Here is a 13242-nt window from a genome sequence, read left to right on the forward strand (position 1 = left end):
GCAGTGATGTTCAGCTTCACTAGAGTAGTCATTAATGACAGTTGGGAGATATGTCAAAATGTGAGAGTGTGTGTATATGTATATATACACAGGTGTGTTTATGTGTGCATATATATATATTTATATATAAATATATATATGTTTGTGCACACACATATGGAAAGGCCAAAACATTTATGGAAAAAGAAATTTACATAGGTAGAAAAGTTGACAAGCTTTAAAACCAGTGGCATCTTTATCACCTGAAGGGCTTCCCTACCTGAAAGCTTGTTCCTTTCCAGCTTGGTCTCATAAAAAACATTCCTTCTCTTATAAACCATGTGGTTTCCTAGATAATCTAGGCTATGACAACATGCATTTGATCAGAATAGCAAGCAGGGTTTAATCCCTGATTAATCCCTTCTTGTTTTTTTTTAATTTACTTAATGGTAGATACTCTTCTCCCACTGAAGTAAAGGCTGTAATAACATATTTTAACTATGTAAGGCTATTTTCCTTTATGCTGCCAATTTTAATTTTTTTTTTCCTTTGTGTAAACCAATGTGGCAACACTTCAAAGAGAGATTAGCTCTCCACTGGTACAGAACTGGCATGAAGACTTGGTGTGTTTACACCTATTAGAATACACAAGACTAAGCTAAGCTCAAGTCTTGGGAGTGGTTGACCACTCTCCAACTGTCAGTGTATGTGCAGTTTAAACCTAAACCAGGTATTGCCTTTTCCTAGCTTGTACCTCCTCGTTGCCTGCCTGCGCCTTGACTTGCCTTCTCTCCCATATGGAACTGGGATATTGCATCCCTGTACAGTATTGCTTTTCCTTTCCAACCCACTCCCTCTCTGGAGTGATTCGGACTCTCTGGTAAGAAAGCAAACAGGGAAGATGAACAATTTTGATTTGTAGTGTGCACGTCCCTAGAAAGACAATAAGTCTTTGGGCCATGCATTGGGGTAAATTCAAGAAAGTTGAGGCGTTGACTGGGTTGATGTGGTTATATTGGTGAAATCAAAGGTGTAACTGACCCCTTGATGAAAGGAGAGTTTCATGTTGTCCCCAACATCAGAAACAGAACTAAGGTGGAGGCTGCTTTGGCAGGGGGGTTGGACCCGATGATCTCTCAAGGTCCCTTCCAACCCCTATGATTCTAAGATTACTGCTGAAGTTCTACTCCTCTTTATCAGTTTGTAATAATTCAGTTGCTTAGAAATTCTTCTTTCTGCTAGTTTGTACTTACAAAGCCAACCACCATTGCAATGCACTGTGTATTTGTGTGCACGCACATATGTATATGCTTACATGAGTATAGAGATTCTCTAGTGTCTATCTAGTTTAAGATGTAAGCCCAAACCAAAAAAGGATGTGCAGCCATTGCTGTATTTAATTATTATCAGTGTCACAAATATTTTTTTCAGTTTGACTGAAAGAAGGGATGTTTCTCTTTCCTGAAATTTTCACAACATGCAGGTTTTATGGTGGAAGGAACAGTCATAGGAAGAGCAGAGGGGAGTTCTGCCTTCTTTCCTGCTTCCTCCTCACCCCTAGCCCTAAGCCATGTGCTTTCATGGCATATTTATTTCTTCCATCTTAAACACCTCTGTCATTCCACTCATGTGCCACTTAACGGATAAGTAAAACCAATGCCGCCTACATGACATTGGTACTGCCTTGTAAAACGTGTGTTTCATGGCCAGATTTCTCTCAATGACATACATGTTCAGCGTGAGCACCTGTGTAGTTGAAAGTGAAACTTTGTCCACAGTATTTAGTTACAGGACATTTTTTCCTCCCAAGGGGTCCCTTGATAGATCAGTGTTCATGACAGAGAGCATTCAGTGAATGAGGCAGCTGCTTAATTTTTGTCATTGCTGTTCACTGCATGTTCCCTCTGAAACCCTGCATGTTGCAGATTCTTCCATTAATAAAACCTGCATTCTTTTCCTGCAAGTCCTTTTTGGCATACTGTTGGCACAGACAAATCTGAATTAAGATACTGGGGAGCATTAGACCTATTTACTAGATGAGGAATTCAGACCCAGCAATCTCCCCAAGTTGGGAAAGAAGTCTGTGTCAGAACTTATGTCTATCAGTTCCAGCTGGAACTTAAAAGTAGTGTGTGCCAGTTTATTTACTTTAAATCTGACCTTTTTTGCTTCGATTGTGGCTTGACTTGGTTCAGCCAGGCCATCTCCTGCTGCTCAGTTTTGGTACACAAACTAATAGTTTTGTAGCAAACTAATGCTTTGTAGACTTTGTAGTCCTGGTTTCAGTCAGGATAGAGTTAACTGTAAAACAGGAATCCTGAAGACAATTGTATCTGATCATATAATCTGATTGTGTTAACCCAGTATATCACTCAGATTTAACTCTGTTATTTCTAGTGTTTCCTTTTTTAATTCTTTTTCTTTCTATTTTCAGTGTAACTTGACATAAGGGGCTTCTTTTGATTTAGGGCTATAATAAAGAACAAATGTATGATTTTAAAATGTCATTATTTTGGATTTTAATTTCCCAAATAAGACTATAATATTATTTCTGAAATTCCATGTGTTTATGTAGTCTAAGAAAATAATTTATTAAACTGAAGGAGATCCAGCACAGTTCCAATAAATACATTGCTAATGGTTCGTATTCTTGTTAAGAAATCTGTTTCTATAGTAACTGCTGCAGATTGTCACTTCCTCTAGCATTTGGAATAGTACCAAAGTGAATTTAACACTGATGCTGTGAGGGACAAATCCTATGAGAGCTGCCAGAGATCACTGCTAGCTGTATGCTTTATTTGGTATCAGGATGTATGAACAACACGGTCCAGTAACTGTAGATGGTGTTTAAGAACTATTTCTTCCTACCAGTTATCCTAATGCTCTGTGTGCATTTACTTTTTTCCTTCCATGCAAAGACTAGTCCTCATTTGATTCTTATAGCAAGGGCACATAAAATACCTAGGTATGCTTAAGCTTTTAGGTTTAAGTGTATGTGTGTGTAGTACTAATTTTTAAATGTCTGTGGAGAGAGTCACCACATGTGTCTTTCACTAATAAAGAGGGAGTCAACATGGGACAAATGGGTATGGCTCAAGCTTTAAAAGAAAGTCCAGGTAAGTATTAAAGAGTGTGTTTGCCTTATCTTCTATTAGCCCTGTGTTTCTTCTCTGAAGTGGAGTGAAAAGGGGATTTTTCCTCTGTTTATGAAAGTGTGTACCTCAGACAAAGTGGATTATTTCAGTAGCTCTGTGCTCTGTCTCAATGTGCTTATTTTCTGTTTCTCTTTTGAGTTGAGACTGCACCAAGCAATCTCACAATCAAAGTGAAGGCTGAAACTTTAAGGGGAGGGGAAGAAGATTCAGAGGAGTTATATCTTCTTTTTATCAACCACAGTTTGGCTACTGGTGTAGTTCTGAGAGAAACAGCACTTTGGGTTTTTGCAAGTTTGTAGATACGGATGCAATGAGTACAGTGTCACAGGAACTTCCTCCTTGCTTTATTTCTTTCCAGATGGATGAGATAAAAGGCAAAGACAGAGTGATTCTGGCTCTGGAGAAAGACCTTGGTGTCCAGGCAGGCCATACACAGAAACTGCTCCTTCAGAAAGAAGCTTTGGATGAACAGCTTGTCCAAGTGAAGGAGGCAGAACGATACCACAGTAGCCCTAAGAGAGAGCTTCCTGCAGGAGTGGGGGATATCACTGAACTGATGGGAAGCCCGGTAAGAAAATTGTGTTTTCTTCAAATGTTCAAGGCAGGAGAACTGTGCCTGGGTGTTCACAGTGGTTTTGTGGTTGCTTTTAAAATACTAGGAGGACTAATTAGTGGTAAATGGCCCTGCACCACACTGTGCTGTTCCACTGGTGATTTAGAAACTCCTTGGATCTCTTGAATTTCAAAGCATGTTCTATATCCACATATTTTTCAACTTCCAGAATTTACATTGCGACCTTCATCCATGAACCCCATTATTTTCTTATCTATTTATTACATAAACTTAGGAATTATTTTGATTAATGGGGAATAGGCACTATACTTTTCATAAACTGTGCTATGTGTTTTTTAATCTCTCCCCTATGGACTAGTTTTTTTCACTTTTAGCTGAATGTAAGATACCTGATGAGAAGTAACCTGTAATAGGTGAAATAGTTATGCAGCTTTTTAAGAATAATTGTTAAACCTTGACATACTTTTCACAAGCAGACACTTTTCACCTAATAGATTGATGTGTAGCATTTCCACAGGATGTTATTGTTCAGTGTCTCAGTTAATGAAAGTAAGTTTTCCACTCGTTGATATAAAAAGTCTGTTTTAGCAAGTGGATTGCCTAAGTTTAAACCATGACATTTATGGATAGTAAAATATTTTGAAAAGGTAATATTATATATCTATATGTTTTGATGTAAAGGAGCAGCATTTGGATGAACGAGATGTGCGGAGATTTCAGTTAAAAATCGCTGAACTGAATGCTGTAATAAGGAAGCTGGAAGACAGAAATACTCTGTTAGCAGATGAAAGAAATGAACTGGTAAATTAATTAGTAATAACACAGATGGTGACTGGGAGGGCATCTTTATGGTAAAAGATTTAATGTTGGAAAGTCAATGTTACAAATAATTTACAAATTAGTCTTGGTTGGCCTCAGTAAATTGTATCTGAATATAACAAAGACTTCTAAAGAAATTAACTTTGTTGCCATAAAAGACATGGATGGAATCTCTCTTGTTGCTGAAAAATAAAACTTTATAAATTTATTTTGAGGTCATTCTAATCGAATTGCCTAGTTGCTTGCCTGTGGCACTGTATAATAATGTTGTATAAAACATGTGTAATGTATGCACTTAAATTACTTTATTAATCTTTTTGAAAGTTGACATTGTTTTTGTGACATGCTTGTGCTAGCTAAGAGTTTAAAAAAAAAGCTTTCTGGTGCTGGAGATGAAAAATCTGACATTTCTCAAGGGAAATCTCTTAAGTAGGTGAAATTATCCTGGGAGGGTGATAGTAACTTACAAAAGAAAGGCTATGACAAGAATTTTAAGAATGAATTCTAAGCCTGCATTGCTGCTTAATTGCTTTTACTGAGGTTAATGGTAAAAGTCCCATTGACTGCAATGGGAGACGAGTTTTAACAATAAGGGTTTTTACACATGACCTCTTATAATGCCTTGTATCTAGTGGCAGAAGAAGAAATTTCTCATTTTAACTGGATGGAAATTTTCCCTCGTGCAACCTATGTATCTGATTCCAAAATAAAGCCATTGTGTATGGTGAGGGCAGAAGGGGAGGGCACTCTTGGCCCATGTAAGTCCTATAGATGAGCAAAGCATAGACATCATCTTCCTGGCTTTATCAGATTTAGCAATTCATGCTGAGACCTGATGGCATTGCCTTATGATTAAGGAACTTAGTTATGATATCTCAATGATTATTGGAAGAGCTAACTTCTGAAATTTTCTTCTCCAACATTTTGGCAGAATCTAGGTTAGTGAAGTCAATTGAATAATGCTAGACTAAAATTGGATGAATTTAGCACATAATTGTGTCTTTATCTTTAAAATTTTCATCTTTAAATAGCTGTAAGCTCCAAAGTGCCCTGTCATATGAAAATATTGATAACAATTTAAGGGTTATTTTAGGGTAAGAAGAACATGAGCTTTAGCCAGGCAGTAGTTTGCTATTTTTCCTACTTTGCCTAGGTGTTGAGTGTTAGTTTGAGTAGTGTGTCTCCCCCTTTTTACTGCTACAGTTGCTTTTCTTTGCTCTATACTCTCAAGAACATCTTGCCTTTTTGAAGGTTGCATTACATAAAGACAAGACAATTCAGCCTCCTAATCCTTTCAGTGCACATAAGTCATTCAAAATATCCTTGAAGACTGCTGTAGTCCTGCAACACGTATCCTTTGGTGTCCCTCTAAATGGAGAGCATGTATCAGTCAAGTGCTGCTCTTGTTGCTTGGCTTAGAGGCGTAAAGAAATGTATTTTGAAAAGGTAGGGAGAAGGCTTTGTCATATTGTGAGACAATATTACATAAGACCTGTAATATCAGTAAGCTCATGTGATTCAGTACTGTGAAAAAATATATTTCTCCTTAGAATGAAACAGGAAACCCAAACATTCAGAGAAACTACCTCAGGAGAAAGATTCTCTCTTTCTCATTTCCAGTTAAAACTCAGCAAATTGAAGAAAATTTTGATTGGAAAACAGATATTTTACAAACAAAACGGCTCAGAGATTAATGAAATAAAAAGAATGAAATATTGAATACACACAAAGGCAAGAAGGGGCAGTAATTTGCTTCACATAATCGTCTCACATCGTAAAACCACAGGAACAAAATTGAGCAGCTTGAAAATGTCAGCAGAATGCTGAGATTGAATCTGTGCCCTCTGGCTGACTTTCTCATTGCTCTAATTACAGATCAGGTATAGGGTTTTTACAGTAGAGTAGGAAGAGTTTACTGCTGCTAAGGGACAGTGAAAATGACTACCCTAGAGACCCACTTACTCACAAGAAGCTTTTATATGCCATGAGATTTGTTTATCAAGAAATCACTTTTGTGGATCATCATGTTTTCCAACAGCAAAACCCAGTGAGCAGATCTGGTGGTTTTGTAGAGAGAAATGCTATTTCTTTGTACTCCAGTAGTAGTTCTTAGCTCAGCAGTAGTCTATATGAGGTGCTACTTAACAAAAGAACTAAACTTCCTCAACAAAGGAAGAAGGCAAGTGAAAACACACATTTCTTCTTTCCTACAGGTATAAACAAAAGCCCAGCTAACTTTCTTCCTTTGCCATTTGCAGCTGAAACGTTCTCGGGAGACAGAGAGTCAGCTGAAGCCTTTGGTAGAAAAAAATAAGAGGATGAGCAAAAAAAATGATGATATGTTGCAATGTATCCAGCGAATGGAGGAGAAAATAAAAAATCTCTCCAGGGAGAATGCGGAATTGGTAAGGAATCAGCTCTGACATCATGATGTAAGGACACACTGCAGGCAGCTACTTTTGAGGTGGAAGTGCTTGTGAGGCTTTTACTCTTAATGCAGACTTTCAGAGGCTTAAATTCAGCCAATGTAACTGCATATTCATACTCTAAATTCAGAGCGGCATGTGCTTTCTGTTGTATCAGTTCACACTGATTAAGGGACGGGATCACAGACACATAAAATGTGTTTGGAGGCTATGGAAGTGTGTGACTAAAAATCAGCTGGAATAACTGCTGCTTTTGTGATTAGAAGTCGGAACTGAACTTGAGTGCATGTGCCAAAGGCTTTGTACTATGTTAAACCATTGAGTTCTCTCTACTGATTTTGTACCAGACTGTTCTTTTATTCTGTTTTTAAATATCTCATGTGAGATATTAATACTGAAGTGTATAGAAAGTGTTGATTTTTTTTTTTTTAAAAGAGGACTTTTATTGCAGTGGAGTATGCACTGATCAGTTGAAAGAATTCCTAATGACTACATCACACATGAGAATTGTCCTTCTGTTCCAGCAAGACACTTCATGTTTACTTTTTTAAAATTTTATTTTAATTTTTCTAGAAAGAGAAGTTATCTGCACAACCAGCACTGAAGAGGCACACCTCTTTGAACGATCTCAGTAGCACACGGGAGGAACAAGAAATTGAATTCCTTAGACTGCAAGTCAAAGAACAGCAGCATGTTATTGATGATCTCACAGTGGTAATGCTTATGACTGGTATACACACGTGCATGCACACACATTTGTAGGCAAGCTAAAGATTTGAGAGAGATATTTTAACTCCAGTTGTTGTAGTAATTCAGAAATAGTTCTTCGGTGTTGAAGGGTTTGTGTTGTTCCTCAGGTAGTGAACAGATTTGTTGGAATATGTGTGAATCTCTGTACTATAAAGTATTTGCCTATTATGAGCTGCCTGTGAAAAGAAGTGCATCAGTCCTTCCACCTTGTCAACAACTGAGGAACTTGGAGGAAAGGACACGTTTCAAAACTTAATGACTGAAACGTGTTGGATGTAGACCCCGGGGCAAACCCAACTACTGCCCTTATCTAGAAGCCCTTCTAAAAGCAAGGAACATGCAGGATGGCGTAGGATGGCATTCATGTCACCCAGCTAAGTGTCTCTGAGCTGGCCACACTAGCTGTCTTTAAACAAAATGTCACCAACTATGCACAATTCATCCAAACGAAGGCAGCAGTGCAGTTTAAGATCCGACTTGCACAGCTGCTGCTCTCTGACTTTGGAAAACACTTAAGATGATGCTCATAGATGTTTGCACTGTTTGATCAGGATTTTTTTTGAGCTGTGTTGGAGTTGTCTAGTGCTGTTTAGTGCAATGTATGGTACACTGTTCTGGTGCTGGCAGAAATGACGTGTCATCTCTGAGGCAGCCCTGCCTTTCTGGAGCAGCATGTGGAACTCACGCAGACTATTCCAGTGCCTCTCAAATGGCATTACTGACTGCTAAAAAATGATATTAAGATCATTCTGTCTAAGTAAAAAGAATTAAACAATTAGGTACAACATTGAAAATAAAAATAGAAGATCCAGAAAGCTAAACCAACATGATGTGTTACTGCTCTGGCTGGAACATTGTCTCTATTCTCGGCAGTTCCTCTGTGATTTGGACCCAGGATATGTCTCTGTAATCGGTGCCAAAGATTGATGTCTGCATGCATTTGCTAATGTCACAGTGTTACAAGCAGTAGATGTTAACTCAGGTGCTATGATGTAGGGTCTGATTCACAGAGCAATGCTGCTTTACCTTCCCAAGATAACGGTACAGGCAGGGACTACAACACAATATTAAATTGGAAGAGTACGGCAGATATAACCTCACTTCTATTTCAGTGTAAAGTGAGTATGAAAGGACTCTTTTTACTGTCTCAGCCAGTAATTTGAAGAAATATATTGTATCCTTACTTTGGTCAACTAGCATTTACTTGTGTTTAGTGTGAAAGTAAAATAAATAAATATTTTAAAATACGGTTTCATTTTTGCTTTGTTTCCTGTTTACAGATATTTTTTCACTGACAGAAATAAGTTAAATTATTAACTAGGGCACTGCTTTGGTTGTCAGTACAGACAAATTGATTTGCCTTTGATACGAATACAGTGGAACTCTGTACTTCCACTGAGCTTTTCAGCTGTCTTTTCTGGCTCAAGTCACACCTCTACAGAATTCAGCTGTATCATAATTATCAAGAATGACCCACATGTCACATACCTGATTAATAGAAAAGTCATCAGCTTAACTCCAGCTGAGACCAATGTGATACAGAAATTAGAATGAGATAGTTTTAGGCAATAAGGTTGTCTGAATTGATTAGTATTGTCATTTACAGGGTGTCTTTGATGCCATATAAACTTGAGTTCTCTCACTATAGTGATTTTTCTGGTCAGTTCTTAAAAAAAAAGCTGTCAAGATAAACTCAGATAATTGTAAAAGATGCTACAATTTCAGAAGTGTTTTTAAATTGGCTTTATTGTTCTGGTAGCTTCATGTATTACAGAGATAGTAAATGAAGCAGTCTTCTTACAGACAAGATTAGAAGCAGGAAGGAGTTGGGGATTTTCGAAGTGTTTGTTCATTCTCCACTGAAATGTGAGGAGAGGAAAAGAAAGACAAAATGAGAAGACTAGCCAGTTTCTCCAACTGTTTGGACACCTACTTGGGATGCAGGACACCCAGGTTAAATCAGGGACTGTGCCTGAGGAGGAAGCAATATTCTTCAGCACTTTCAAAAAATTCAAATTTGTGTTTTCAGCTTGAGCTTAATAATTATTCTGCAGCTTAATTACCTCCTCCTTTCTACCTTGGCAGTCATTACTTTTCATTACCGCATGTATTAAAGGTGCTATGTTATTTATTGTGCTTTTCTGAATGATTTTGTATTTTCTCAAACTTTGTTCTTGGAACAATGTTCTGATAAAATGAATATTTTTATTGTGATTTCCACTAGGAGTTTGCTATTTGTCCAATTTCTGAGCTGAATATAAAGCAAGGAACTCTGAATAAAATAATACTATGTAGTGAGCAATAATCTCCAGAGAAGCCCTTGGAACTGCTATAATTCTTCTTTTTAAAACAGAGGTGTTGCAAGAAAAGATGCAGAACTAAGGAATGAATCAGGAAAAAGGCAGATCTGCTTCTTGGGGTATTTTTTGGATGAGTTTTTTGGTGGTGGTGGTTTTTTTACTTATCCTCTCCTTTGCATTTTCTAAGCTGCTTCCTCCTCTTCTTTGAAATTCAAGGCAATATTTTTGTTGAGATTGAATGTCCATACACCCTGAGGCTTTTTTCCAGTTAAAAACCTCCCCATATTAAGATATAGTTAATTGTGACCTGATTCCTAGATCACAGTCATAAAAAAGGCACTGACGCAGACTAAGCTAGAGTGCCTTTGGATTTGAGGCTTCCCTCCACAACGATAAGACATGTGTAACACTTTATCTGCATATGCATGGTTGTATATCAGTGTGCCTGATATAATGACTTCTAAGTACTAAGACTGGACTAATTTTTGGCTACCAACCTGCTTCCTCAGGAGGGTTGGACACTGGCGTGAGAGCATGAAGTCTGTTTCCATAGTAAGCATCCTGGTAAAAGAACTGTCATAGATCTGTGCCCAGAATATAACAAAGACTTTCCTTGCCAACCTCACATCAAATGTGAAAAGTATATGGCTGAAGGTTTGTTTGCTGAAGGGACAAAGCTGCAGTACAGCAGGATGTTATACTGATGTGGCGGTGCTCAAAAGGACAAAGACGTTGTCTTTGAGTGAAGTTTATCATAGGCTTTAAGAAACTTTTAATGATGTTTCTTTGTGCTAGACATATCTCAATGCATATATAGAAGAAACACATACCAATATGTTCTCTTTCCTTCTAGGAGAGGGAACGGTTATTGCGGTCTAAAAAACAGAGGCGAAAAAGCCTGAAGCCTCCCAAGGTGAGCAAACTTCATTTTCCAGGCATTTTGGTGTTGTAAACAGTCCTTGTTTCATCTATGGCCTGACATAAAATAATAGTAAAGGTTTGTAAAGTTTCATATAACTCTCTTATATTTTTTCCTAGTCAGTGCTTATTAAGTTTTTCTTTGGATAATTCAGGAACTGTGAGTTTTGTACTGCACACAAGTGTTGTTTTGGGTTTTGTTTTAAACAATGTAATTACACTTTTAGCTATTGTAGACTAAATACTTAAGTGGCTTGAGGTCTAAATGATATAATGGCTTGAAACAATTACCATTTCAAAGGGCAGATGTTCAGTCCTTTTTGAAGAAAACGCAGTGTTTGTACTAAGTTCCTGTTTAACCACAATTGAAAACCTTAAATTCATGCTAGGGATGTTATTGAAGTGATATTTCTCTGTGTGATATAGGAATACTAAGGTTGTAGCTATTTTTCACTAGTAGCTATTTTTCTGTTGAAGGCAAAGCACAAGAGGAAAATTTAGGTTGTAGAAATAGAAAAGTTTTCCTTCAGAGCATACCTTCAGTGTTTAATGCATGTTTAATGTAATTAATTTTGGCAAATAATGTGTTTTTGTGAAGTTGAAAATTAGCACCCTGGAACCTGTCAGGGGAGGAGAATGGGGTAAGAGGAAAAAAAAATGAAAGTGAAGTGTGGAGAGATGATTATTGTTATATGGTAATTTAAGATACATTCTGTCCTAAACTGATGCTTGTTGTCTGTGTGTTCTGCATAATATATTCCTGGTGACCTACAGGTGGTGCTTTTTTATTTCTTTGCATTCTGTAATACCAGTACTCTGAATAATTTATCCTTTGGGATTCTGTTTCACTGGTAATTTCTTGAAATTAGGACTTGAATAATGATGTGTCTTTTACATATGAGAAAAGAAAAATTCAGAAATGCTGGTAAATTTTGCATGCATTTTTCTGTTATGTAATGGAAGGCTGATAGACACCAAATATATTTCCAGTAACCCCAAAGCAGTTTTTCTTGGTGTAGTCTATTTGGAAGTTTGTGTCCTGAGAGCAAGTTTAAAAACAGGACATAAAATTAAATATATACATACACATGTATAAGTAATACAGTGAATTTTATAGTTGTCATCTAATTCATTAGCCCTTATCTGATTTTAAATTAACTGTATAAGCTTCTTTGCTAAATAGTAACCTATATATGATACTTAGAAGAAATTATGGGTTGGTCTGTCCTAACCAAGCACTCAAAAGAAGAAATTACTGATGTAAACATTTGGCTTTACTTTTTGAGCATTTGTTAAATATAAAATTAGCATCAAGTCAGCAAACTACCAAGCTTGGCTGTTGGGGATGGATCTATTTCCAGCTGGATCCCACTTCCTTTCACAAAGTGAAAAAGGAAAGAACAGATGAGAATTAGTTTTCACGAATGTGACTGATCTGTCAGGCTGGACTAGTAGCCTTTATAGCCCTGTTGAGTTTAAATAACATCAGTTCAGCTGAGAAGGCTTTGGAAATATCAAGGGTTTTGTTTGTTTGGGTTTTTTTGTGGGGATTTTGTTACTTTTTGATTGGGTTTTGGGTTTTTTTTTTCTTTTTGGGTTTGTTTGGGTTTTTTTACAATTAGATGTTTGTTGTTTTCTGGAGCTCTGTAGCTGCACTAGGTTACTGTTGCTAGTGTAGCTTTGAGTACTCTTTCAATTGCCAAGGGGCATAGGTGTCCATAGAACCACGCTGGAAACAACCCAGGGTTCCCCAAGGAAAGGAAAGGAGCAGCATGGTAGGATGGGGCTTTATAACTGCTGTGGCTGCAAGGTATTGAGAGGATTAATATAATGACTGTGTATAGTCAGGTACTGTAGGGTAATTTTCTCTGATGTGAAGCATCTAAGCTGATAAAGGTGGGGGTTTTGGGGTTTGTTTTGTGTTTTTAACATTATCGTGCCAATGGACTTGTTAGGAAAAAGATGTAGCAGAGGTAAATCTTCTTTTGCTGTTCAAAGCATGCTTTTTTCCAGATGAAGGTTTGGGTTTGGTTTTTGTTTGGTTTGGGGTGGGGTTTTTGTGTTTTGCTGTGGTTTTTTTCCACCCAATTTTGGTAGTGAAACAATCAGTAAAGTCTGGAAAACAGTATTTTGGGGTTTTTGTTTATTTTTGACGTGTACAGTGATTCCATAATTGATGGAGTCATGCATTTGAAAACAAGGCATAATTGCCTGGTTTGTTTGGAAACTGCAGGACTCTGGATTCCTTTTTTTTTTTCTTTAATTTAAAATCTAATACATAAGCTGCATTGGTGGTAGTGGAAAGCCTGCACACTGGTGTA

At 37.3% G+C, this 13242-nt stretch overlaps 1 protein-coding gene across 2 annotated transcripts in view; it reads left to right on the forward strand.

The window, feature by feature from the left end:
* JAKMIP1 (janus kinase and microtubule interacting protein 1) overlaps positions 1–13242 on the forward strand; it is a gene marked incomplete at its 3' end in the record, with an annotated part of 65767 nt that overhangs the window by 13738 nt on the left and 38787 nt on the right. For both annotated transcript variants that reach the window (XM_084266781.1, XM_084266782.1), the window contains 5 exons: positions 3493–3702; positions 4390–4509; positions 6786–6932; positions 7527–7667; positions 10857–10916. In XM_084266781.1, coding sequence (XP_084122907.1) covers positions 3493–3702; positions 4390–4509; positions 6786–6932; positions 7527–7667; positions 10857–10916 — 678 coding nt within the window. The remainder of the gene's footprint in view (positions 1–3492; positions 3703–4389; positions 4510–6785; positions 6933–7526; positions 7668–10856; positions 10917–13242) is intronic.

The sequence above is a fragment of the Gallinula chloropus genome (genome assembly GCF_964237585.1).
Source record: "Gallinula chloropus genome assembly, chromosome: 7".
Taxonomy (NCBI): domain Eukaryota; kingdom Metazoa; phylum Chordata; class Aves; order Gruiformes; family Rallidae; genus Gallinula; species Gallinula chloropus.